Source organism: Eschscholzia californica, unplaced genomic scaffold (genome assembly GCF_041429995.1).
Source record: "Eschscholzia californica isolate CP2 unplaced genomic scaffold, dmEscCali1.0.p SCAF_1, whole genome shotgun sequence".
NCBI lineage: Eukaryota > Viridiplantae > Streptophyta > Magnoliopsida > Ranunculales > Papaveraceae > Eschscholzia > Eschscholzia californica.
Genome location: NW_028238198.1, coordinates 77969399 through 77995010, shown reverse-complemented (window position 1 = coordinate 77995010; position 25612 = coordinate 77969399). Strand labels below are relative to the sequence as shown.

Below are 25612 nucleotides of genomic sequence, written 5' to 3'. Positions count from 1 at the left end.
AGACATTTGATACATCGATACGCAGTGATAAACACGATAACTGTCGAATTACTACTGATCTAAAGCCCGACGAAATTAAATGACCTAAAGCCTAGGGCTGTTCATCGGTTGGATAACAGATTTTTTCGGCTTATCCATAGACCGAACCGAAAGTCTCGGTTATTGGAAAGTTTTAACCGAGCCAAACCATCGGTGGATCGGTTCGGTTATCCAACCGAAATCTACATGGCCGGTTTGGTTCGGTTGGATAACCGAACCAAATCTCCCTCTCTTTCATAATTTCCATTAACAAATTCAGGGAGATTGTGGTCTTGATCGAATGGGAGGGAGAGCAAAAAGCTAGGGTTTGTTTGTTTTATATTTATTTTTGTGTTTGTTCTGATGTATAAAAGTTTTGATGTACAAAGTCAGGGATTAAATCTCAGCCATCCATCCATCACCCAATCATAAATATTTATATATTTATAATATTAAAAGTTTAAAAGTTTTAAATACCGGTTTGGTTCGGTTGCTTCGGTTATCCGACAACCTCATCCATTAACCGATCCGAAGGCTTCGGTTTTACTAGCCGAACCAATCCGAAACACTTTTGGATCGATTCCCGAACCGCCCAAATCCGTTTGGATCGGTTTGGATTGGTCGGTTCGGATAATAAATGTTCACCCCTACTAAAGCCTACAAAAACTACTTTAAATTCAATATTCCTAGATTTGTACTTTCATGAGATCGAACCTGAGTCTTCCGCATCGCATAATAGATACACTTACTAAACGGGCTACCAGTTGTTGGCCAAGCAAAATAGACTTGGCTTTGCTTAGATTGTGTCAAAATTATTAGGTATAGTTTGGTTGGACGTGTTTGGGCATTTTGCCTCTTTTTTCAAGGGTTCAGGGCTTTGGGGTTTTACATTTCTTTAGGCGTCCTCTTCTTCAACCATAGTTACCATACCAACGCAACGACGACACTTCTTCTTCAACCTTGCACCAACGGCACTAGCCGCACTACCCTCTGACGCCCTGAAGTAAGTTAGAGAGAGAGAGAGAGAGATGTGGTATCTGTGCGTGTTCTTCCATAGATTGTTGGATTACAGAAGAGCAGAAGTTGAAGCTCTTGCTGAACTATTTGGTGCTTTTGATGATGAAAACGATGGTGGTACCCATTCTTTACAATGGAAACTTCCACTACTTCACCACCCTGATTGTCCTTTCCATTTCGTCAATCTTCCTTCTGAGCAAATCGCAATGAACATTGCCAAACGAAGTAATTTCTTCTTCTTCTTCTCATTTGCTTTCTAAGTTTTTTTTACTTGATCAATTTATTCTTTCAGTTTTGATGCATATTTTAATCATTACCCTTAACTTATAAGGTCCAAGTTAGGTCACAACTATTAACTTGTGAAGTGTTCTAATTGACAAACAATAAACTTTAAGTTAGCAAACTAAACTAGGGTTACTTTTAAAAATACAATTTTTCATAGAATGGAGTAATATAATCCAATGGCATTAGCCTTTGGAGATACAATTAACTACTAACCATGAAAGAGAAGAAAAAGAAAAGAAAAGAGAAAATTGTGCTTAGAAGCTACGAATACTCAAAAATGGCTCCTACATTAGCACAACCAAGTGCCAAAAATCTGAACAAATTGCAGTTGGAGTGCCCACTTAGACTATCACTTTTTGTTATACGTGCTTAGATACCGAATCCTTGAGATCATGACATATTAGGGATCCGTCGAAGATCCGTCGCACTAGGAATGAAATTCGAGGTGTCAAAACTTCGACCTTCTATTGTTCAGCACGAGAATATACAGACACGTCGATAAAAGAATTGTTCAAGCAAATCAACTGTCAAATAATTTAGACACTTCCTTTATATTATCAATTGACCAACTGCAGGTATCCTTGTGAAGGGAATGTATGAACTCTGGGGCGAAGGAAATAGCTATGAAGAATTGGAAGAGGCTATTAAAGGTTATCCAGATGAGCGGAAAGTACCATATTTGACTCCAGATACCACATTCAGGATAGTTTTTGATAGTTTTGGCAAAGCTTTCAGCTTTCAAGAGCAAAACGAACGTATACGGAAGTTCTCGTACATACCCTTCAAGGTGTTTCTCCTGTCTTTGAGTAGTTCCAAGCATAGTTTCTAAGAGTTATGAGCAACATGGCTGATAAATTTCTATAGTATCTGTTTTGACAACTTCATTTTAAACTGCACATCTTGTGCCGCTGCGACCATGATGTTCCCTTGCCATGTTTCTGAGGCAGGTCTTTAATTTAATATAGCTGAGGATGTGCCTTAAACATGAGAATCTCTACGAAATGGAATTGAATAGCTGATCAAGTGAAACCTTGAAGCGAAAAATAAAACTGGCAGTACCAAATATATATAGATATTGATAAAAGTTATCCATTTATTTACGAATTTCTTTGTAGTGGCGTACAGCAGTATTTTCACTGTTATCGTACACGTAAAATAGCGCTAACCTTTTTCTCGCTACAATTATTATCTTGGAGTTGTCTCACTTTCTCTGGCCTCAACTATTACTTTAAGACATTCTTTACTTGTGCTATATTTTTGTAGATCTTGACCAATACTTTATATGGTTCGCAGTCTTAGTAAACTTTTTCAGTTTCAGTCGGAAGATTGCTTTACTTTAGTATTAGATATTTTATGATTTACCTAGTACCACTTCTCATGTTCTGTATATTTTCAGGGCCGAGTTAATTTAAAGAATCCTGATCATAAGTTTTGGGTTATGGAAACTGATGATTATGGATCAAGCAATGGGCTTCCACCTGTTGCTGGAAAGAGAATATTTTTTGGCCGGGAAGTTGGGGTAGCAGATAGGAAGCTTTTGCCAACCTATCAGTTGAAAAGCCGGAACTACTTAGGTCCCACAGCCATGGATGCAGAAATGGCTTTTCTTATGGCGAACCAAGCTCTGGCGTCCCCAGGAAAACTTGTCTATGATCCATTTGTTGGCACAGGGAGCATCCTTGTTGCTGCTGCACATTTTGGAGCAATGACAATGGTCTTACCTCTCTGACTTCTTTTTTTATTCTATGACTTCTTCAAGGATATTATATATCTATCTGTATCACTTACACTCTTAGCAATTATTTGTCTGAACTGAGCTGGCGTGAATTTGTTCAGGGTGCAGACATTGACATCAGGGTAGTACGCGATGGGCGTGGTCCTGATTGTAATGTTTGGAGTAATTTTAAGCAGGTAAATTTTCTCATTGTTTCAAGAGGTCGAAACATGCTGTGCTGTCAAACTGTCATTGCGCCCCGCATTCACTTGTTCACTCATCCTATGTGCCCGTTGGCAAAAATTGTTTCTCATTCCCAATTACCCAATGAATTGTAGAAAACAGACACTAAATAACCTCTCTACCAACCATATCTTACAAATGTTATTTTAGATGACGGGGGCATATTGGTGAATGTGGAGTGATGTAAAATTCTTGGTGAAGCACCAGTCTCTCGTATCTTCTTTTCTTTTGGTATGATTTCAGCTGTGAGTAGAAAGCTTGAGAAGCGCTCATAGACCAACCTATGGTTTCTTATGTCTTCTTGTTTTTTTGCAGTATGGGTTACAAATGCCAATTTCTCTGTTGAGAGCGGATAATAACCTTCCTCCGTGGCGTTCTGGGCTAAAGGAGGTACGGTTTTCTTACCAGTGCTTGTCTCGAAGTTTGTTATTTTTCTCATGCAGTAGGTAGATGTGGTCCTCTGTTTTGAACAACGCTTAAATATGGTAATTTGGTTAAATAATTTTGAAACTGCATATACGCTCCTAACTCTTTAATATAAAAGAATTGATGTTTTGAGCGTCAGTGTGTTCTAACTTTTAAGCTTCGTTTTTGCTAAAGTATAGTACTCAGCAAATATGCACGAGTAGAAAGAAATCCAATTGAAGTCGAACTTGTAAAGGAAAAAAGATGAGTTGTCTTCATTTGGAAACAAAAGACTCCCTCGAGTCCCTCCTAGAGTCAACTTTATTTACTTTTTCGGAAACCTAGAGTCAGCTTTATTTTTTTTTTTGGAAACCTAGAGTCAGCTTTATTTTTTTTTTTGGAAACCTAGAGTCAGCTTTATTTTTTTTTTCGGAAACCTAGAGTCAGCTTTATTGTTTCTGCTGTTTGTCTTCATAAGCTCCCCAGAGTCGAGTAGTCGACCATCTTACGAAGTGGGATGCTCCAACTTGTGAATAGATGCATTCCTTCTAAGGAGCAGGAAGAGACAACAGACCACCTTTTGGTGCATGGCAAAGTGGCTACAGCTTTGTGGTTCAACTAAATTAACGCCTTCTGCATTAGTTGGAGCCCAAGGTCAATTGATTGGGCAATTATTCAATGGCAGAATATGAAGAACCCGATGGCAGGAAAGGATGCTTTGAAACTGATCCACTTTGCAATCATTTGGCGCCTTTGGAAGGATTGGAATTATTAGATTTTTAAGGAATCCAGCCACCATAATGTAACAGAAGTGGAAGATTTAAAAGGGTTAATATTCCATTGGAGTAGTGACTTGAACTGGGCTAAGTCTAAATCGTATTACGATTTTGTCCACAATTGGGAAGCTATGATGTTATAACATAGCTGTCTGAGTTCGTATTTAGTCTAGCCAATCGAGGATCTATATTTAGCAGCACATAGTTCATGTTTTAACTCCTTACCAAGAACAAAGAATCTTTAATGGTATACTAGATGCCGGAATCCTGATACATGCAAATATTTCTCTCGACATTGTTACCTATCCTCATTGTTTTCTTTCAATTTTTGCCACAGTTGTTAATATTTTTGACTTACTCTTTGTTGTGTCTGCTACACTTATTAGATGTTCGATGCAATTATCTGTGATCCACCTTACGGAGTTCGTGCTGGTGCCCGTAAATCTGGAGGAAGAAAGCTAATGAAAGGTGTAATTGGTCCATACACGGTTCCCGATGACAAAAGGGTAGATCACATACCGTCGACCGCCCCTTACTGCTTAGCAGAATGTGTTCACGATTTACTTGACCTAGCCGCTAAAATGCTTGTAATGGGAGGAAGACTTGTCTATTTCTATCCGGTACTAAGAGACGATGGTTCAACTGAACCCCATTTCCCCGAGCACCCCTGTTTCACCCTGGTTGCCATTAGTGAACAAATTCTAAGTTTTCGTTATAGTCGATATTTGTTGACAATGGTGAAGACAGGATTATACACCACAGAGATTGCAGAGAAAGCTAAGGTTATGCATTTGGATTTCAAAGAAAACCATCTCAAGTGGTTGGAAGAGGGTAATCTTCATTCTGCTGTTTTTAGCCCTGGTGAGTTCCAGCCTGATGGGGCAGGAGAGTTGAAGCCTAACAATGAATCAAAGCCGAAGTACCGAGGAAAGTACGTATAGTCGAACTCCTCACGATCTCTCCATCTCTATTTCTATAGATCATTGAGTCGATTACCATGTGTATGTTAGTCATGAGATTAACCGATACGGTTACTCTCTCTCTCTATATCTAGATCATTTAGTCGATTACCATGTGTTCGTTAGTTATGAGATTAACCGATACTGTTTTCTCTCTTTCTTATTCTAGACCATTTAGTCGATTACCATGTGTACGTTAGTCATGAGATTAACCAATACGGTTCAAGTTTTTGTAGGAAGTTAATTTATTCTAGTGTTGTAAACCTTTATAATTTATATTTCAGATTTTAGTGTTTTCGGAGAGTTTGATAGTTCAGATGAGACTATGTTTGCATGAGCCCTTCTGTTGTTTACTTGTATGGTTCTTTCTTTATTCTAATTGTCTCTAATCTCAATTGACTTATTCAGATAAACCTGAAATCAATCGAACTCAGACGTTCCGGTGAGTATAACAGAGTAAATGTGGGTGCTCTGACGCTTTTTTATAATGTTTTTACAACAATTATAAATAAATGGGGTCTGATTTAATAAGCTCAATATCATATATCATAGTTAGGATTGGGTAAATCAATTTTTCTTTTTCTGTATTTTGTAGAATACCAATTAGTTCTATATGTTATATGGCTTCTAACTATCAAAAAACAGGATTAGCTACAAACTTCGTTCCTACTATTCAATTGATTGAAATCCAAAGGGTAATTCAGAATGTTCTCTGTTTTGAATTCTAAAATTCAATTTCAAACCACCCAGTAATCAAGAACTCTGTATTTGTCAGAAGTGGGCTTCTTCTTCTTTCTACGACCTTGTATGTATTTTAAAGAATTCCTGTATGTCGATTTTTCTGCTTCGGATGGAAAAGGATCAGCTCTGCATTTTGTCGAAAATGGCAGTTCAAAACATTTAGGATTATCCCTTCTGTAACTCCATTTGATACCAGGGAAGAAGGTGGATGTTTTGTGTAATGTTGATGATTCTGAAAATGGGTACGTCGATTTTCGACCAAAAAGAAGAAACAGAACAGAATTAGCCCTAGGGTTTGGAGGGGCAGCATTATTTTTCTCAGTTGCAGTGACTGTTGGGATCGTTAGTTTAGCCCTAGGGTTTGGAGGGGCAGCATTATTTCTCTCAGTTGCAGTGACTATTGGGATCGTTAGTTGAGATCATTAGTTGGTATCGAATAGGAAAGAAAGGAAGCCATGATAGAAGAACTGAAGCTGATCAGAATCTCTGCACAACTGAACAGAACCAAGTATCTAAAAGACTATCACTGTCTGAGATAAAATCAGCAACAAGGGGATTTCATCGGAGTAAAATCATAGGTGAAGGCGGTTCAGGAATCGTTTATGGAGGATGTCTTGCTTCTGGTAAAGAAGTCGCCATTAAACAATTCAGTCGGATAAACAACACCCACCCGTTCAACGATCCATTCAATAATGAATTAGCAGCCATGATTGGTTGCTTAAAACACAAGAACTTACTTCAGCTTCAAGGTTGTTGCGGTGAGGAAGAATGAACTGGTTCTGGTTTATGAATATATGCCCAATGGAAATCTCAACAAGTTCTTACACGGAGCATCTGGTTCGCCAACTGTGTTGGGAAGACGGGCTGAAAATTGTTCTTGGAGTTGCATCGGCATTAACATACTTGCACGAAGAATGCGAAAAACAGATAATTCATAGAGATATCAAGGCTTGTAACATAGTGCTCGATGATGGATTCAATGCCAAACTCGGGATTTTGGTTTAGCAGAGCTTTATGAACGGAGCTCAAATGCAAGAGAAGCAACAATTCCGGCAGGAACTATGGGTTGTGTTGCACCGGAATATGTACATTCAGGTGTACCAACTGAGAAGTCGGACGTTTATACCTTTGGAGTGATGGTGTTGGAGGTGGCTACTGGAAGACGACCGGTGGAAGATGACGGAAATATCCTCGTCGATTGGGTATGGAATAAGTGGAGTAAAGGGAAACTGATAGAAGCTGCAGATTATAGATTGAGTAGGTTTGATGAGAGAGAGATGGAGAGAATGGTAATGGGTTTATCTTGTGTACATCTAAACTGCATAGAGAGGCCAACTGCGAAGGAAGCAGCTAGGGTTCTTAGGGGAGAAGCTCCATTACCTGTCTTACCTGCAAAAAAACCAGTTGTTAGACTCAGTAAGTCATTTACCCGATGATACCGAAGAACTACTTCACCCTAGAGAAGGTATAAGTAATGGGAATTAAAATGTATGTTTTTCTGATACGCCATGGTTAACCCCTCAAAGCACTTTTCTTAGAGTAGCCAGCTATCCAATATAAGTGATGGAAATCAAGATGTCTGGTTTCTTGTAGGCGTGTTCATTTAGTATCCGAATCCAATCCAAACCGTTTTGGACGGTTTGGGGACCGATCCAATAGTGATCCGGATGTTAAAATGACAAAACCGAGATATTTGGATCGGTTTATGGATTTGGTTGACGAATAAGCAAACAAACCGAACCAAACCGAACCATTTATTGTTACTTTTTTTTTTATGTTATATATATAAATATATATGATGGGAATGATGGATGGGTGAGATTTAATAGTAAAGTTAGTTCCATGTTTGTTGATACTGTAGTTTAATGCATGTGTAACAGAAAGTAAATGGCCTGGAGAATTCTAGCTTAATTCAATAGTTAAGTTAGTTTCATGTTTTTAAGTCGAAAATGTGAAATTTTGTTTATGGTAAAATGTCACAGGTGGTTCGGTTATCCAACCGAGCCAAACTGTTCATGCATAGTTCGGATCGGTAACCGAACCAAACCATGAACGGATTGGTTCGGATTTAGATTTGGAAAAACATGACGCCTCGGTTTGGATTTTGGATTGGGCCAAAAAGTCGGTTATCCAACCGATGTTCACCCCTAGTTTCTTGTTTATCTCTGTGTAAGATTTTCTTCAACTCTTAGGAACTTTAGTAGTAAACAAAGAAAAGATTAAGGTGTCGTTTGACAACCAAAAATAGAAGTTCTTTTGCTTGTCGTAGAAGTTCTTTTGCTTCAAAAAAGTAAACAATTATCAGAAATATGTTTGAGGAAAATGTTACTTATAAGTAAAAAGAATCAAAAAGTTAGTTTGATAATGTAATTTACTTTTCTATTTTCTTTTTCTTATAGAGATATCTGATTTCAATTAAATTTATTTATGACTAGGTATAACCCGTGCCTCCGGCACGGCAAAACTCGTTAGTCACACGATTTAGTTAGCAAAAAAGTGTGCGTATTTGTATACTCTATTTATTCATTTTTAAACCGTTTCGATTACTTTAAATGAAATCATTAATCACATCATTATTTGAATCAAAACATAATTTGAATACCTACACTGAACAGATCCAAAAAAAAAAATTCCATACTAATTTAACAAATGAAAAGAAATAAAAATTTAAAATATAACTGCGAAATTACCTAAAAAGATCATTTGGAATACATAATTTTCATTTTACATATAAAAGTGATCACCTATATTAATTAACACCTACACATAAACATATACAAGGAGGGTACCGGTGACCAATGTGAGAACAATAAAAGAATGAAAACGATAGTCTGCTCGAACATTAGGCCCGACCGTAGCTAGTCTGTGAAGTAATTGTCGATAAAAATTATATAATATAGTAAAAAATCAATAATTTGTATTATCATAGAGATAAAAATTTGAAATCAATTACTTCATAGAAACAACACCACAACCATGAGACATGCAAAGAGCAAGCTGATATTAAGCACGCACATGACCAATATTTGAAGCTTTCAACAACCATTTTACTGTCTCCTCCGAGTTAGGAGGTTCCGCTGAAAACACATGGAAAGTGACAAAATGGAAATTACAACATGGAGGAGAAAATAAGAACACTTAAGACATGGGGTTTCTTCTGTAAAAAAAAGACTGTGGGAACATGGATTTTTTCTTTTGTTAAAAAAAGACCATGACAAACTTTTGCGTCCTAATAATTAAAAGCCAGGTATCAGGAAGTTATCATTGAGCAACTTACAAAAATATTTGTTAATATAAAAGTCTCAAAGACATAAATTGAAGAGTGGAGTGATCCCATTTAAATCTTGCTACACCATCTTCCATCATTACATAGTTCCCCTGGAGTAAGCAAAAGATACCTGAGCTATTTCTTGAAATTTACTTATCGTATGTGATCTTCTCTCTAAAAGAACATCAAACCCCATATCTGATAAAATGACACCAAAGAAATCTTTCACTTCCTCTCCCTAGAAGTTGACTCCCTTTTGAACTCCAAAAAAATTCCTAAAACCCTTTTTGAGTATGTGAAAACTATTTCTTTTACTCAGATTTTATTGAAGAGATGGAGTTTTCAATCATTTGACATTCCAAAACTGATGGTATGAGAATACAAAGGAAATATAGATGTAAGTGAATGTTCAAATCAAAAAAGTAAATGACACGGTGTTAATGAGGAGAAGATGTGATCTAAACGTTACTATTAGCCAAGACTATTTCCAATAAACTACAATATTTCTTAGCAATAAAACACATTTAATTCACCATTTAATGTTTTTATCGTGTAGATAGGTCTAATGGATCTAAAGGCTACAATTTAGGCTGAAATAAAACGGATTTATCATGGGACAACAGACGGCTAGATTTATCTCATTGTTTTTCTTTTGTATAGATTTTTGTTTGTCCCCGTCAGCATTCAACATCCTGTTTTATATAATAGATTTTCATGATTACCCTTTTATAAGAGGTGGTGGTGATATTGGTGGTAGTGGTAGTAGATCCTTCGAGATATGGTGATGGAACCGGTGCTGGTTATGATGTGATTGAGGTGTGGTGGTGGATCCTTTGAGATATGGTTATGGAAGCAGTGGTGGTTGTGATGTGATTGAGGTGTGGTGGTAGTGGTGCAGGTTCGATGGCAGGGATATGGAGGTGGCGGAGGTATGGGATGGTGGTGGTGGATGTATGGGGATGGTGTTTGGTGGAGGCACGACGGTGGTGGAGGTATGGTGCTGGATGTACGGTGGAGGTATGGAATAGCGATGGTGGATGTATAATGGTGGTGGTGGAGGTACGGTGGCGGTAGTGGTGATGTGGTGGTCAAGATACAAATGGTGGTGGTGGTGGTTGAGATACAGTGGTTGGTGGTTGAAGTATGGTGGTGGAGGTGCGGTAGTGGTGGAGGTTGTGGTTGAGATACAGTGGTGGTGGAAGTTTGATGTTTGGTGGTGGCGGAGGTGTATAGTGGTGGTACAACGGTGTGGTGGTGGAACGGAAATAAACAAAGAATTTATTTTGATAAAATAAGATGACCAGCGCTTTGGGGAAAGCTAAATAGTTTCCGGGGTGTGAAGACTTGGTTAAAAATTGGTCAATTTTGTTTGACAATTTTATTTTGTAAGTTGTCAGAGGGAAATAAAAACCTCCACCTCACCTCCCTCCACCTCACCTCACTCTCTCTCCACCTCACCTCTCTCTCTCCCACCTCACCTCTCTCTCTTCTCCGACCGAAAAATTTCCGACCGGCGACGATGAAAAAAAAAAATCACTCTCTCTCTCTCTAGAAACTCCGGCGAAGGGAACCCCCTTCACCGGAATATTTTGAGAGAGAAAGAGGTTTTTTTTGGTGGCCAATACGCGGACAACCGATTTTCTTATATGGACAACTATTTTCGGGCCCGATACCAGTCAATTATGCTTGACTTAATTGACTTTGATTTAATAGGCGGACAACTCTATAAGGTTTTAATACTAAAAACAGTAATTAATATGAGGACCTAAAAAACAAACCAGATTAAAAATAGAAAACCTCTTGTTATTCATCTTCTTCGCTAATACAAGCAGTCTTATTCGCGGCAAGACTGAAAATCTTCTAACCAACCTCACCTAGCAGTAACAACCATCATTTCAATATATCTTCTCCTTTGAATAGGCAAGCAGACTTCTGTTTCAGAAAATGTCAAATGAGTCACTGATAAAGATTCCAATTAGAACACGATTTCAGAATGATGGTGGGTAGATTTTATCCTTTTCTGAAATTCTAGTATAGTTCTTACTGATCTTATAGGCTTTGTATTAAGTTAGGAGAAGCAAGTTTAATGCATTAAAGATGGTAGAAGAGATGTGAAGCTTTTTTATGATTCTTTTACTCGGGTCATTGCTTCCAATAGCTCAGGTGACGGTGCCTCTGCAACTACAACCTAAAGGAAGAAAATTTTAAATAGAAATCAAAGTCCAAAAATCCTTCTCTTTCTGAACTTTTACCTCTTTGACTTTAACTTCTTTTTAAGGTCTTTCATGGCTGCTTCATAAGGAGCAAACTTCTGGGGAGGATTTAATCATTTCATCAAAATTTGATGTTGTAAGCAAGAGAGTGCTACTCTATGAATCAGATCGGACAAATTGGGGACTCGGTTTGCAATTTTTTCTTTTGATTCTTCGACCGTTTCCGTTGATTTTTTTTCTTTTGATTCTTCGACCATTTTCGTTGATTTTCTTGGTGTCATGATCAACAATGTCTCCAAGGTTTATCTCTACAAGTTTTATTAGTGATGAAGAAGTAGAAGAAGAAGATTAGGGTTTATGGAAGAAAAGAAGGACTTAAAATAAAAGTTCTTATTTTTAAAGGACATGAGTGAAAAATAATAGAGTGATGTCCCCTTAAAAACTATTGTCCACATAAAATTTTGAATTGTTCTAGTTGTCCACATAAAATAGTTGTCCAAATAAAATAATTGGTTGTCCATGTATGAGCCACCTTTTTTTTTAGAGAGAGAAAGAGGAGAGTTTAAGAAAAAAAATTATGTTGAAGGTCGCCGGCCGGAATTTTTTCGACCGGCGACCTTCGTCGGAGAAGAAAGAAATGAGGTGGAGAGACATGTGTGGTGGAGAGAGGTGAGAGAGAGAGGTGAGGTGGACAATTTCCCCATAAGATATATTTCCCCAGAAAATTTTCAAAATTTTACATATTCCCTTTAAAATTTCACACCCCGGAAACTATTTAGCTTTCCCCAAAGCGCTGGCCAATAAGATTTGTGCATATGCTGAAGAAAAGTTGCTTAACTTTAAAATCAAATCTCCAAAAAAACTACTTTCTCTCTCTAAAGGTAACTTCCGATCAAAGTCTTTTCATAGTTTTCTGCCTAATCCTCACCGGATCCGGCGAGGGTTTCGAGCAAGCTGACTCTCTTCTTCTCGTCTTTATGTTGATATGGGTCTTATTTCTCTATCTTTCTCTCTAATCAAAGTTCCCGGTCAACATTATCGCATATCCGGCAAGGGTTTCGAGCGAGATGATTTTATCGATTCACAGGTATTCCCGGCGTTGTGGCTACGTGTGTTATGGGTGTCATTGTGGTGAGTATGTGGTGGAGTGTAGTGGTTTGGGTTGTTACGACTTCGTGGCAATGGTGGTGGCAATGGTGGTATTTTGTGGTTATGGTGGTGATTGTGTGGAAATGGTGGTGGTGATCATCTAGTTTATGGTGGTGTCCATGGTTGGGTGGTACTGGTGGTGGGTTTTTGTGGTAATGGTGGTGGGGGTTTGTGGGGGTGATTTTGTGGTAAAGCTGGTGGTGGTTTGTGGTGGTGATTTTGTGGTGAAGGGGTGGTCTGTAAGGCGATGGTGAGACGTAAAAGGTCTTTCTACAACACAAGGAGATAGGAATAGAAGACGGATTCGTGCAAAGAAAGGGGATTGGAAACATCTTGATTAGTTTTTTATTAGTATTACTGTAATAATTTTGTCGACCTTTAGGGTCTTTTCATTCTCGATCTTTAGGATCTTTTGTTGGCCTTTAGGGTTTTTTCTTTGAGTCAGTGTCGAGTCAATTTCTGTCCCTTCATGAGACACTTTACATTCGAAAGTTCTATGAACTTTTCTTATGTAACTCTCATAAAGTTGAGGAGAGAAATAACAATTGTCTACCTTGTATTTTCGTGTTGTTTATCACTTATGAATGAAAGTATGGTTTTACTCAAAAAAAAAAACTTTAAAATCAGCAGAGGGAACCCGAGCATAAATACGACTTGTGTTCTATGTAATCTAGAGGCAGAATCAACCCAGCACCTCTTTGGCTCATGTTCAATATTCAGAGAACTCTTGTATCAAGCTTCCTCCCATGAAAATGTCCCTCAACATGCAGATCCAGAAGAGATAATAAGAGAGATGATCAATACCAGAAAAGAAGAAAAGAAAGTCATGTTCACAGCTTACCTTATCTGGGGTTTCTGGAAGAGTCGTAACAACAAGATGTTTAAAGGAAAACCAGTAAATCTACAGGAAATCATCCATCAAGCACAGATCAGAGCAAGAGGTCTTCTTAATAGTCCAGCCGTTTCAACCAATGTAACCCACATTTCAGAATGGCTCCCTCCACCAGATAACCATCTCAAGATAAACTTCGATGGTGCTTTCTCTCAAAGGGGATCGGCGATTGGAGTAGTGATTAAAGACGGTAGAGGAACAAAAATACTCGAAACTGCAAGAAGAATAAATAGTAGCTCAACCATAGAAAGTGAAGTTAAAGCCCTCTTGTTGGCGCTGGAAGTGGGAGAGGATAGGAGTAATGACCTTCTTATAGTGGAAGGAGACTGTAGGGTTCTTATTGATGCGGTAATCGACGGCCAGGATTTAGGCCCATGGAGAATTAGGCCTTACATCCAACTAGCTAGGACTCTCCTCACCAACCCTAATCTGCAAGCACTCCAACATTGGCCCAGATCAGCTAATTCAGAAGCCCACTCAATGGCTCATTCGGTTCTACCATCACCTCAAATTGAGTGATCTTCCTCTTATTTGTACTAAGCTTTGTGTTAGTGTGTCAACTTCATTTGTAATCTCATTTGCCTTTTGGCCCAATGAAGTTTGATTCCAAAAAAAATAAAAATAAAATTGAACATATAAATTTTAAAAGAAAGTCAAATTTTAACTTAAGAGAAGTCTGAAATTTCCACGTTACCTAACTAACTTTTTTACTTTTCTACTTAAATAAGCAAAAATAACTTATTTTAGTGTTGACAAACGACACCTAAGTGCAAAACAATTCCATAACCAACCTAGATAAACTTATATGTACATTATGAGCAAAACTCGGACAAACGTTTGTACCATCCACACTGGTATAAGCCTATAAAGCCTCGTTGAGGCAGATAACTATAAAAGCCAGTGAACTGCAGCAAAACTTGAACACAAAACCTTCTACATACATCGACCTAGTATGTGAAACTTGCTAAGCTATACCATCTCCTCTAATCTTATCATGCATAATTTACTGAAATCAAGCGGCAAAATCCTGCACATAGAAATGCTATAGTTAGATGACAAAACCACAGGCAGATTTCTAATCATGTCAAGAATTCTAGACATGTACATACAGAATAATGTGGCACAATTTTAACCTTTTTATTTGATCATTTGGAATCACGAGTTAATGGTGCAAGAAACCCGAAAAAATATATTGAAAGATTGGGTGCTTGTCAACCCGCCACATCAGTCTGTATCTAGGTAAATTTTTAGTTCATGTCAAATTAGCATATGGTACATACAATAACCAACTTACAGAGTTGAGGGTTCAATACGCCAATAGAGCTGGTTACGCACTTGGTAGTTAGAACTAGAAATGCCGCCTATAAGGGGACGATATATTTCTGCAGCTACCATGTATATCCTGCCTCTCATCACAAACTGGTGAGCGTTTCGAATATACATAAGACGGAGGCTTATAGTCATTTCCTCTATTTACACGACTCCTCTTTGATGATTTACGTTTCACTACTTTTCGCTTTCGCTTTCTCTTCTTATTAGATTTCTCCATCTCCAGCTGAGCTACTTGGTTTTCAAGACGATCAAGTGGGTACTCCTCTTCAAGCTTGTAATCTTTTACGCAACTTATCACGGCTCGCAGAACAGCGGGCTCCTTCACATTTGCTTCTTCCTGAATTGCAAAGAACAGATCGATTAAGTAATAAAAGCCAAACAGGAAAAAAGAAAAGAAAAAACAAACACTAAATTTGGTTTACAGCTTGTAATGAGGCTGAGATGGATAAGGACCTGAAAGCCAACGGCTCCTCCTGCATTCCTACTTCCTTGTATAGTTCTCGAGTTGTTTAAGTACATCTTCAGAAGAGGCACAAGGGGAAATTTATCAGTGAGCTTGAAAGCATGAACGAGACGAACCGCATGAATATGTCTCCCTCCATCAATCAACTTTTCAACTATGGCTGCAATAACATTAAAATGGCAGTGCAATTAGAAAGCCTTCTGGGGGGGGGGGGGGGGGGGGGGGGTTCCTTTTTGTTTTATCTAATGTTTTGTAGGCAATTTTGTGAACTCTTATTCATTTAAGTAACCTACTCTTCTTCTTTCCGGAAGAAAGTAAAATTAAGCATTGCCAAAATAACCTAAACACAAAAAGTAATCCCCAGCAACGAGCAATAGGCAAGAACTAATAACCAACCTGCCATTTTGTGTGGTAGTCCAAGAGATCGACATACGCCGGGTATCTGCCTGAACTTAATAACACCAACAACAAGCTCCAAAAGTTGTTCTTCATCAAAATCTGAAGCAATCTTAAACGTTGTAAGGAGCAGAAGAAAAGCCTGAACTTCCAATCGATATACATTGCAATTATCTAAATCGACCTCAGCCAACTTAGCCTTCCACCCATCAGCAATTGCCTTGGCTCGCTGCTTTATTTCAGGGATCAAAGAAGCATCGGGACCAGGGCCCGACTTTACCAGCAACAGGCCCAAGGATTCTAATAACCTAACACATGTCCTCCGTGTATGATGAAGGAATGCATCCGTCTTCTTACCTTGACGATATGTAGTTAAATTATGAGGGTAGAACTCCCCCAATGAATCCAGCACTAACTGGGCAGGGGCAGTTGCACTTGCCAAGGCAACAGGAATCTCCTTAAATATTGCACCGATATCTTTCCGGTTCTCATTTATGAAACTCAAAAGCCCCTTTACATCCATCTCTTTGCAAAATTGGGTCAATACTGAACGGGTCTGAACATCAGAAACAGCCTCAGGGTGTTCGACACATGTAGAAGGAGAATTCCTTTCCATTCCCGCAGCAATAGGTGAACGAGGATCGACACTGAATGAGTTACTGAAGTTTGTATTTTCTGCATTATTGCTAGTAGAATCAACGAGCTCTGGAGAAGCAGGCTTACAACTCTTCCGTGCCTCCAGAATAGAAGCAACAGCTTTGTCCTTTACTTCCTGAATTCTATCGACCATAGCTTGTTCTTTAGAAGCAACACTTGCTTCTCGCTCAGCTACCAGCGCACGTGTTTCAGATTCTTTCTCCACTAATGCCTTCTCCTTCTCCTCTAAGTCATTGAGTTGCTTGTTCAACAACTTTCCTACTTCACGAAAGTATTCTACAATTACCTCCCACCGAATCTGGTGATCACAAGCACCAACATGACCTTCTAACTCGGCAAGTACATTGCCTAGCAGCTCGGGGATAGAAGTTGTCGGTTCTTCAACATCTAACTTAACTGGCTCTTCAGAAATCATGTTGACACGGTCATCAGGTCGAATTTTCTGCAAAATATTCTGCCCACTGAGGAACAAAAATAGACATCAACATAAGAAATCTAGTGTATAAAATTGCTTGACTTCTTATACTTTTATGAAACATGTTGTAAGAGATAGTCATCTAATATCTAGAGCAGTACAACTAAGTAAACCCATCCTTTTTCCATAATCAACCTATATCGCATCTGGACTGCAATAAAAGATATTAGCATTTACCTTTAGTATTGAACTTGCAGTCAATAGAACTATATTACTAGCCGACAAGTCTCTAGTTAAATGATACTGAAGAGTCAACAAACTCGGATGTGGATATTATGTGACTTACCTTCGTGACTGCAGTTTAACTGTCACCATTCATCACTGTGTTTTCGTTAACACTTTGACTATATTTAAGTGTTTGGTAGTAGATAAATGATTTTGTTTTGTTGAAAAGTAGATAAATGGTGTTTGATGACTCGTATATTGCGTTTTCCTTAAGACTACAAAGATTATATCACAAAAAAAGTGGAATATTTTAATCTGTAAACTGTATCCAGAGTTTATTTGGGGCAAGGGGGCAAGAGATGCAGAAGATTGATATTGAAGATCACAAAGCAGTAAAGAATAATGTATACTTCAAAACACAACCAAATCATCTCTTCTTCTCTATCGCGTTAACATGTCACTAGACAAGAAGATAAAATACCAAAAGAGAAAGAAAAAACAAGAAACTAAGAAAGAAACTGAACACCTAAGATCTCCTAAAACAGCACCCAGAAGTGTCTGATTTACTGAACTTACACACACCCTTCTCAGTTACTCAACACCTTCCATAATTGAAAACCTAAGAGTATTACAAATTGAAGATAAGAGGATAGGCGTTCAGATCCAAAACATGGAACTTGTTATGCAGCTGCGGCACCCGCCATGACTCCTAGACTGACTATTCTTTCTTGATGCACCTAACCAAGGTGTAATCTAATATTCGCTTAACTACTTCATCTCCATTTCTATACAACCAAAATGTTTTTCACTTCCAAAAAAAAAGCTCCGCTGCTCCAGATTCCATATGAGTCTGAGAATTTATAAATGCAAATCTCAATAACATCATCCTCCTCCACATGTCAGTTTCGCATTTTCAGCTCCATTCGCGATGACCTGATTTTCGGAGCACAGTCAGGGGAAGTGTGGGAAAAATAGAATATATACATTATGGGCTATATGCTGTAGATTTGAAGGCATAGTAGGGATTGCTGAATCAGACCTATAAGAACTACTGGTGCTATAGGACTATGAGGAGGCAACTGTTGGGAGCTTTCCTTTAAATACTCCCCAAAGATAATGTTTTCCACAAAATCCTGCAAAAGATTTAGTAGAACTTGTTGGAAGTTGGAACTTATAGAACTACTATCTGAATCAGAGAAGAAAGATTTATGTAGGTTATATAGTCTACTTCAGGCTTATGAGCTTACTCCAATAATGCCGTGGCAATCGATCAGAAGAGAAGATAAGGAGTTCAGAGTTCTCGAACACAGCTCTCAGTGCAAGGTCCAGATCAATCATCTGATGCACCAGGTCACCGGTAGACATAAAATCCCTAAACAATTTTTGAAGGTCAACAAGGAAGCAAGAGGAAGAAAAGAGGATGGCATGAAGTTGTGGAGGTGAACAAGAGACACCTTCGATCTTCATGAAATAAGTAAAGAGCAATATTGTCGTCGGTGGGTGGTGATATATCAAATCTTTTGGGCCATACATCAGTCCTCGATAGCAATTCCAGGCGGAGCATGGGAGGCATCACATTTGCCCCCTTCCACACTTTTAAGCATGCTTTACTTGATATATGGGCCGAAATCATACCATAGAGTTCATTACTTATGTCAAAACATCCCCTATAGAAAAATAAAATCAGTAAAGCTCCGGCACTAACATTTTGTAGCAAAGCAATACCTATATAAACCAAGATAACTTCACAAGACTAACCATGATTCAAAGATATTAATTAGAAACTGAAGGTATACAAAAGAGAAAACTATAAAACAGCCATACCTCCAAACTGGGTCAACGACTGGAAGTCCATAATCAGTGGATGCATTTGTCTTCTTTGAAGCATCTTTACCATTGAAATTTTCGTTCACTTTGATTTTTGTTTGCTCATTTTTCTTGGTAGGTTGCAAGTCGACCTTGTCAAGAGAAAGTGCATACAAACAGTCGTGGCATGACCATATCACATCTTCATCTGGTGGTGGCACTTTAGGCAAACAATAACTGTAAAGGAAAATTACAACAACAAAAAAAAGTAACAGACATTAAAACACTCGCTGAACATAGACATTTTACACATATGATCAAGACGAAGAGAACTACATCTCCACATACCGGTGCTCGGCGGAAACTTGACACGCATCGCAGTAAACTAAGAGCTCTTCGTAGCCTGTGACACCACACATTTGACAAATATTCACCTGCATTGACAAACGGTAAGACGCTAGCAAAACCCATATAGAGCATATCTTAAGGGATGTTTATCAATGAAATTTCGCACTTATAACATTCCAAAATGCAATTAATAGTTTTAAAGAAACACAATTTCATTGTCTTAAAACTTATTAAGTGGGAAATTCACGCCTAGCAATCAGTATCTGATAGTAAGTCATCTTCGTTTCACCCTTTCCTCTCATTGCTCACAACTTTCATCAACGGCTTCAACAACCCAAAATAACTAAAACCCATCGGAGATATTTGAAAACCTTCTAGTGAAGTCAATTCCAAGAGGGTTTATGTCTTTTTAGGGTTTCAAGTAAAACCCAAGATTGGGCTTCAATTTTAAGTTTTTTATATGGGAACAATTGAACTATCCTTGGGTTTGAAACCATTTTCGAACACAATTGAAATAAGGGTTTAAGCAGTTTCAGGAAGTTCATTAACAATATAAAGAGAGAGAGAGAGAGAGAGAGAGAGAGAGAGAGAAAGAGAGAGAGAGAGAGAGAGAGAGAGAGAGAGAGAGAGAGAGATTCTTACACGGTGGTCCATGGAGTTAGGTTGGAAATCCATGAAGAAGAAAGGGTTCAAATGTTCGGAAGGAGGAAGGGGATGACGCTGCTTCTTTTTTGTTTTAAGTCGTTATCATCTAATTCTAAACTTTATTCTGACACGCCATGGGTTAATTCGAGTTTTGCCCCACTAAATATGACCAACTCGCCATAATGATCCCCTAAAGATGACCAACTTCTATTTTGACTCCTTTTTTATTTTTCGGTTAGTCAACTTTAACAGTAAACATGGTTTTTTACTTCTTGAACCTTCATTCTGAAATAGGTTCATGCATTTTCTTTTTTATATTTCTTCATTGGAAATGAGATCGCCAGCAACGACCGATCGACAACTTGTCGTCGACCCCATTACCTAAAAAAATTCTTTTCTTTTTTCTTCATCTTGATTCTCCTAAACTCTGGAGTTTATCTCTACTTCCTCTTTCTACCTTTTATCCTACCACTATAGGCAGAAACTTCAATTTTTTAAATCATTGATAGAAATCCTTAATTGATATTGAAGGAACAAGAAAAAGGAGGTCTTTCAGTGTGAATTTAATTAAGATCAATAATAGCAGCCAACGCCAGTTACTCTTTCAGTATCTTCCAAATTCAACTTCTATTGTTTAGATTACTACTACCTATAAAACATTGGAGATACGAGTTTTATGAATTTTGATCTACAGACTAGAAGGTTCTACAAATATGCAATCTTTGTTAGGATGAATCTTTGAATCAGTTGTGTAAAATGTTTTCTAGGTTACCCCAAAAATTCCACCCTTTCCCCAAAATTTAGTGTTATTAGTTGAGAAATCATGGTGAGAAAACGGAAGGTTGGATCTTTTATGCTCAATTACGTGAAGCAACTTCTTTTTCAGCTAGTAATCCTCTATTAATGTTTCCTTCAACATCTGATGTCGATTTTCTCTGTATCCTAAACATTATATTCATGTGTTTGGAATCTGATTCAATCAGGTATCCTTGTTACCCAGTTTCATCATTTGGAGACATCTCACAAATATGTAATTCTTCTTTTTCTTCCCATGATAACCCCATTTCCATTTTTAAAATATATAGAGGATGTTGCCGAGATCTTCGTCAACGTTTATCATTAGGTCCTTTAGCTAAGAGTTTTTGTTGTTGAATCACACCATGTTATCGCCCCCTCCCCCCCCCCCCCCCCCCCACCCACCATTATTGATGTATGATTAAAGAGAATTATGAAGAACAGAATACTCCCTGTTGCTGGAATAGTAGAGTGAATGAGAAAGAAGAAGGGATAAAGATATCAGAGAGAAAGAGGCAGAAGAAACGAGAAAGAAGGGATAAAGATATCAGAGAGAAAGAGGCAGAAGAAACGAGAAAGAAGAAGGGATAAAGATATCAGAGAGAAAGAGGCAGAAGAAACGAGAAAGGTAGAAGAGATGTGATGGTGGTTGTTGTTTGGTGGTGAAAGGCGAAGAAGGAAAAAAAAGAAAATTTTAAGGTGATGGGGTGGCCGACAAGCTATCAGTCGTCGCCGACGACCTCATTTTCGATAAACAAATAAATAGAATGCCAAGAATGAATGTCTTTTTAGAAACAAGGGTAAAGAAGTAAAAAGTATGTCGATTGTTAAAGTTGATTAACAGAAAAATGAGAAAATGGGTCAAATTATAATATGTCATCTTTAAGGGACCATTTTGTTAAGTCGGTCATCTTCATGAAGTCAAAATGAAATTAAGCCTGAAATGATAAGTACAATTTCAAGGATTTTTCCTTCTAAAATAATATGACCTTTAATTCCTAAAACTTTCCATTTTTGAGATTATTTTGGCGCGAGTGCGGATGAAAACTTATGGCTTGTTATACGTTGGACCTAAGAACTTCCTTTTTGGCTAGCATTACTCCTTCTATATGAGTAATGACAGAGAACAAGAAAAATTGGCGAACTCTTAGTAGAAATCTTATGTAGATTGTAGTGATTTGTGTTTTTTATGATTTTGATCTATTAAACAAGGAATCAAGGCAAACCACATGTAATTTATATCCAAAGTCTGCCTAGTCATTACGGTAATTTCATACGTTAATGTTTAGTGATGGTTTATTTGTTTATTACACATTTTATTATGTAATGATATTTCATTTTTTTTTGTTAAGTATGTAATGATATTTCATGACATTTATATATTTATTCAATCATCTTAAGTGTTAGTGTAATATTAATGTAATATGATGCAAGGACTGCAACCACAAGAAAATTGTAAAGAAAAGCAAACTCAATGTGACTTGATCCTTGGACAGATGGGTTGCACACAAGTGGACAAACCAATCGACAAACTATTCTTTGATGTTAGTTATTGTGAAAAAGTAACAAAATAGGTCCAAAATACTAAGTCTGGAGGCCTTTTAAAATTGGAGGTCCAGAATCACACCTTTAAATTTGGAGACCTTGGCTTTGGGCCAAAGCCATCTCTTGATCAGTTGATCCCTGCATGTATATGTTGTGGTACAGGAAGCATATTTTTTTTTCTTGAAAGGATCTATTGGTTGATGAAATGAATATTGTATACATTATTACGAAAATAGTCTACAATATAGGTAAATTGTTTTTATTGTATATTCAACGAAGATACATCCCCTTGGTTTGTAGTAGACTACGACTATAAACCGAATTTTTCATTTGACAATGAAGAAACATATATGTAATCATCCAACTAAAGCAGACTCCACTTTCATTAACTACGTCAAATGATTAGGTAATTTCCTGTTTAGTCTTATGGTTTGCTCTCGAGTCAAGTAGTCAAGTGAACGCGGTGTGTGTCCTAATGTTAAATTAAGATTTGACTACTTTAACGTTGACCCGAATTATATTGTAAAGGGTTAGGAAAATAGGAAGGGAATAGTAAAATGCAGTGAAACCATCAAGTGATTATTATATAAATAAGTCATGTGATAGTTGACCAAAAAATATTAAATATTAATTTATAATATAATATTAATATAGAAAGAGCTATTTACTCAAAATTTTAATTTTGGAAACAGTACAAAGTAAGAAAATGATCCAAGTCCAGTGGAGGTGGTGCACTTATTTCAAGAAGGGATGTATAACAAATTTCACCCATTCGGGTCATTTTCTTTTCTGTGGATTTTTTATCAGTTGGACATCGACCCAGCTCAATCCTGTTCATTGGGATACGTTAGGTTGGTTGATATTAGATATATAATGGTAACAGATTTTTAACACAAATGTTTTTCAATAACCTTGAGTTGTTTGGAAATAGTTTTCCTAATATCCAACACATTTAAAAGAAAAAAGTTCTAAAAATCATAGTTGTTAAATAAAATAAGGTTTTTTTCGTTAAATGTCAAAATATGGGCAATTTAATTTTTTTTAATCTACAATTGACATCTCTAAAATGCTTCTATTCAATTTTAAACTCATAGGAAAAAAATAGTTAAAAAACTGAAGTTTCTAGGGGAATTTAGGGATACCCACTCACCTCTAATGTCCAATTAGCGATACCCATTTTCGATTGGATATTAGTGAAATCTTTTCTTTCACACTTAAAATTACGAAAATAGTCTTACGAGTTATAATTTGTAAGTTCAATTAATAATTTCGGTCTTTCCATAAATTAGATATTAGTGTAATTTGGTCTTTCCATATTTTTTTATCTAATTTGTAAGTTCAATTAATAATTTCTCTTCTAACATTTTTATTTTCGTTCAATTCGTAATTTCAATTTGCATTTGTATTTTCTGAATGTATACGAGTTATAATTAATAGAAAAAACAACAAATATCAAGAGGTCTTTTCAAATTGATTACACTTGGAAACATTAACTTTAACATACAGCAAAGAACAAATGAAAAGTTCAAATACTTTGTTAGAATTTTTTTATTTCGAATTATTGTGATTTATTATTTTTAAATTTTTTATAAATGTTGTGGTAAAGTAGAAAAAAGATAGATAAGAGAAAAAAAAGTAGGTGAGAAATGAGGATACGTCGGCAAAGCATCGACGGAGTCTAAGAGATCGAAGAAAAAGATAGATAAAACAACAAACATAACGGTGTTTTCGTACTTTTAAGTGTAAAAAAAAGCTAATATCCAATTAAAAAAGGGCAACAATAAATTAGATATTGGAGCATCTGCAATGCAAAACTCAAAAAAATGTCATTAGGTTATGTGTCAACTCTCAAGAGATTCTTGGCTGACTTTAACGTCTTTAATAAAAGTCCTTCTCAAATGCAACACTCTAAAATCTCTAATAATTACACATGTCACACATACATTTAATAGGAAAAAGTAGTTGAGAGAGAAACAATTTTTATTGGTCCTAAATTAAATTTGATGACTTTGACACTTAAGACTCTCAAAAGAGATTCAAAAATAGAGTTTAAATTAATTACTTCCACATCATTTTAAGATCTCAAATGAGTTGCATTTGAGGGGTTTTTTCTTAAAAAAACTCTAAAGTCCTTAAGATTGAATCTTGCATTGGAGATGCTCTTCGTAGTGAGAGGGTATCCCTAAATTGTCCTAGTTTCTCTTGGTTTAAGAGCATCTCCAATGAGACCCTCAATCTCTAACACTTAGAGTGCCACATAGACTTTTTGGAGTTGTTGTTAAAAAATCATCTCCAATGGAACACTTTATTAGACACTCTAATATGAGGTGGACACATTTATTATAAAGTGTCTAGAGAGAGAAACTCTAAAATGAGAGTGTCTACTTGAGACTCTCTAAGTGTTACTTTTAAATTTAAACCAATAGAGAATCTTGCTTTTCAACTACTTTTTATCTATTGAATTGAAGAAGGACATGTGTATTAAGTATAAACACTTTAGAGATCTCCATTGGAGATCAACAAAAATTAGAGTGTCTCTATATTGACATTTAGAAAATTCAAGTTTTAGAATGTCAGTAGGTGACACTTAGAAAATCAAGAGGACACTCTAATTTTAGAGTGTCTCTGTTGAGACTCTCTACAACAAATGCATCCACCTCATAATAGAGTGTCGAACAAAGTGTCACACTGGAAAATAATTTTTAACAAAAATCTAAAAAATCATATGTATCACTCTAAGTGGAAGAGTTTGATGGTCACGTTGGAGTCTGGAGATGCTCTTATAACCACACATCTTCAATCTAATTTTGGAGAAATGGTGTTAGCAAGAATTGCCACTTATCGACTTCTCAGTACCAATGAGTTATCGTCAAGAACTCAAAAGATTTGAACCACTCGGATTGCTCACGAGCTCAACAGTTGGGCTTATTGGGTCGGACATCGGGTGAAGCGTTCTGCCCGTGTCCCTCCCATGTAAGCCCACCTTAATGGTCCGCCTCAGCTCAATTTTCTTGCAAGCCTCTTGCGGTTTGGGCAGACACTTTCCGGTAACAGATTCCCAGACCGTTTTCCCAATTAATACCTGTCATATGATGTAATGAATGATAATCCTTCGGAAGAGCTACCAAAGGCACTCACTTTTGTGTTGTAAGCGGAAGGCTTTATTAGCCACTAGATTATTTTTCGAAAGATCTATGAGCACTACATTTTTTCTAACAAGCACCTATTGACCTTCATACGATACATATAAACGTCAAATAATGAGTGAAAATCGGTAGGGAATTGATGTTGATTATTTTCTAAGT

The 25612-nt window shown here is 37.1% G+C and overlaps 2 protein-coding genes and 1 pseudogene across 10 annotated transcripts; 2 read left to right on the top strand and 1 right to left on the bottom strand.

Annotated features, from left to right (window-relative positions):
• The first annotated feature begins 781 nt into the window (after positions 1-781).
• Positions 782-5751, top strand: TRM11 (tRNA modification 11 protein). Of its 3 annotated transcripts, XR_015231278.1 has the most exons (7): positions 782-1260; positions 1896-2107; positions 2717-3034; positions 3157-3231; positions 3593-3667; positions 4845-5538; positions 5596-5751. XR_015231278.1 is itself a non-coding variant. In XM_086655950.1 (6 exons), exons 1-6 carry the CDS (start codon positions 1047-1049, stop codon positions 5397-5399), a joined length of 1449 nt encoding a protein of 482 aa, XP_086512076.1. In that variant the 5' UTR covers positions 822-1046; the 3' UTR covers positions 5400-5751. The 3 variants fall into 3 exon arrangements, 2 of the variants coding, with proteins under 2 accessions (XP_086512076.1, XP_086512077.1); XM_086655950.1 differs by having other exon boundaries at positions 822-1260; positions 4845-5751; XM_086655951.1 differs by having other exon boundaries at positions 847-1260; positions 1910-2107; positions 4845-5751.
• Positions 5752-6396: 645 nt separating this feature from the next.
• Positions 6397-14199, top strand: LOC147569456 (L-type lectin-domain containing receptor kinase S.6-like; annotated as a pseudogene).
• Positions 8310-20103, bottom strand: LOC147569455 (uncharacterized). Of its 7 annotated transcripts, XR_015231272.1 has the most exons (8): positions 19965-20103; positions 19323-19408; positions 18993-19211; positions 15872-16989; positions 15466-15635; positions 14975-15349; positions 14444-14707; positions 8310-8432 (listed from the first exon to the last, which is right to left on the bottom strand). XR_015231272.1 is itself a non-coding variant. In XM_086655949.1 (6 exons), exons 1-6 carry the CDS (start codon positions 19995-19997, stop codon positions 15029-15031), a joined length of 1947 nt encoding a protein of 648 aa, XP_086512075.1. In that variant the 5' UTR covers positions 19998-20103; the 3' UTR covers positions 14843-15028. The 7 variants fall into 7 exon arrangements, 1 of the variants encoding a protein (XP_086512075.1); XR_015231276.1 differs by lacking the exon at positions 19965-20103 and having other exon boundaries at positions 15872-16970; positions 19323-19741; XR_015231275.1 differs by lacking the exons at positions 18993-19211; positions 19323-19408; positions 19965-20103 and adding exons at positions 17195-18101; positions 18208-18301 and having other exon boundaries at positions 15872-17154.
• Positions 20104-25612: the final 5509 nt, after the last annotated feature.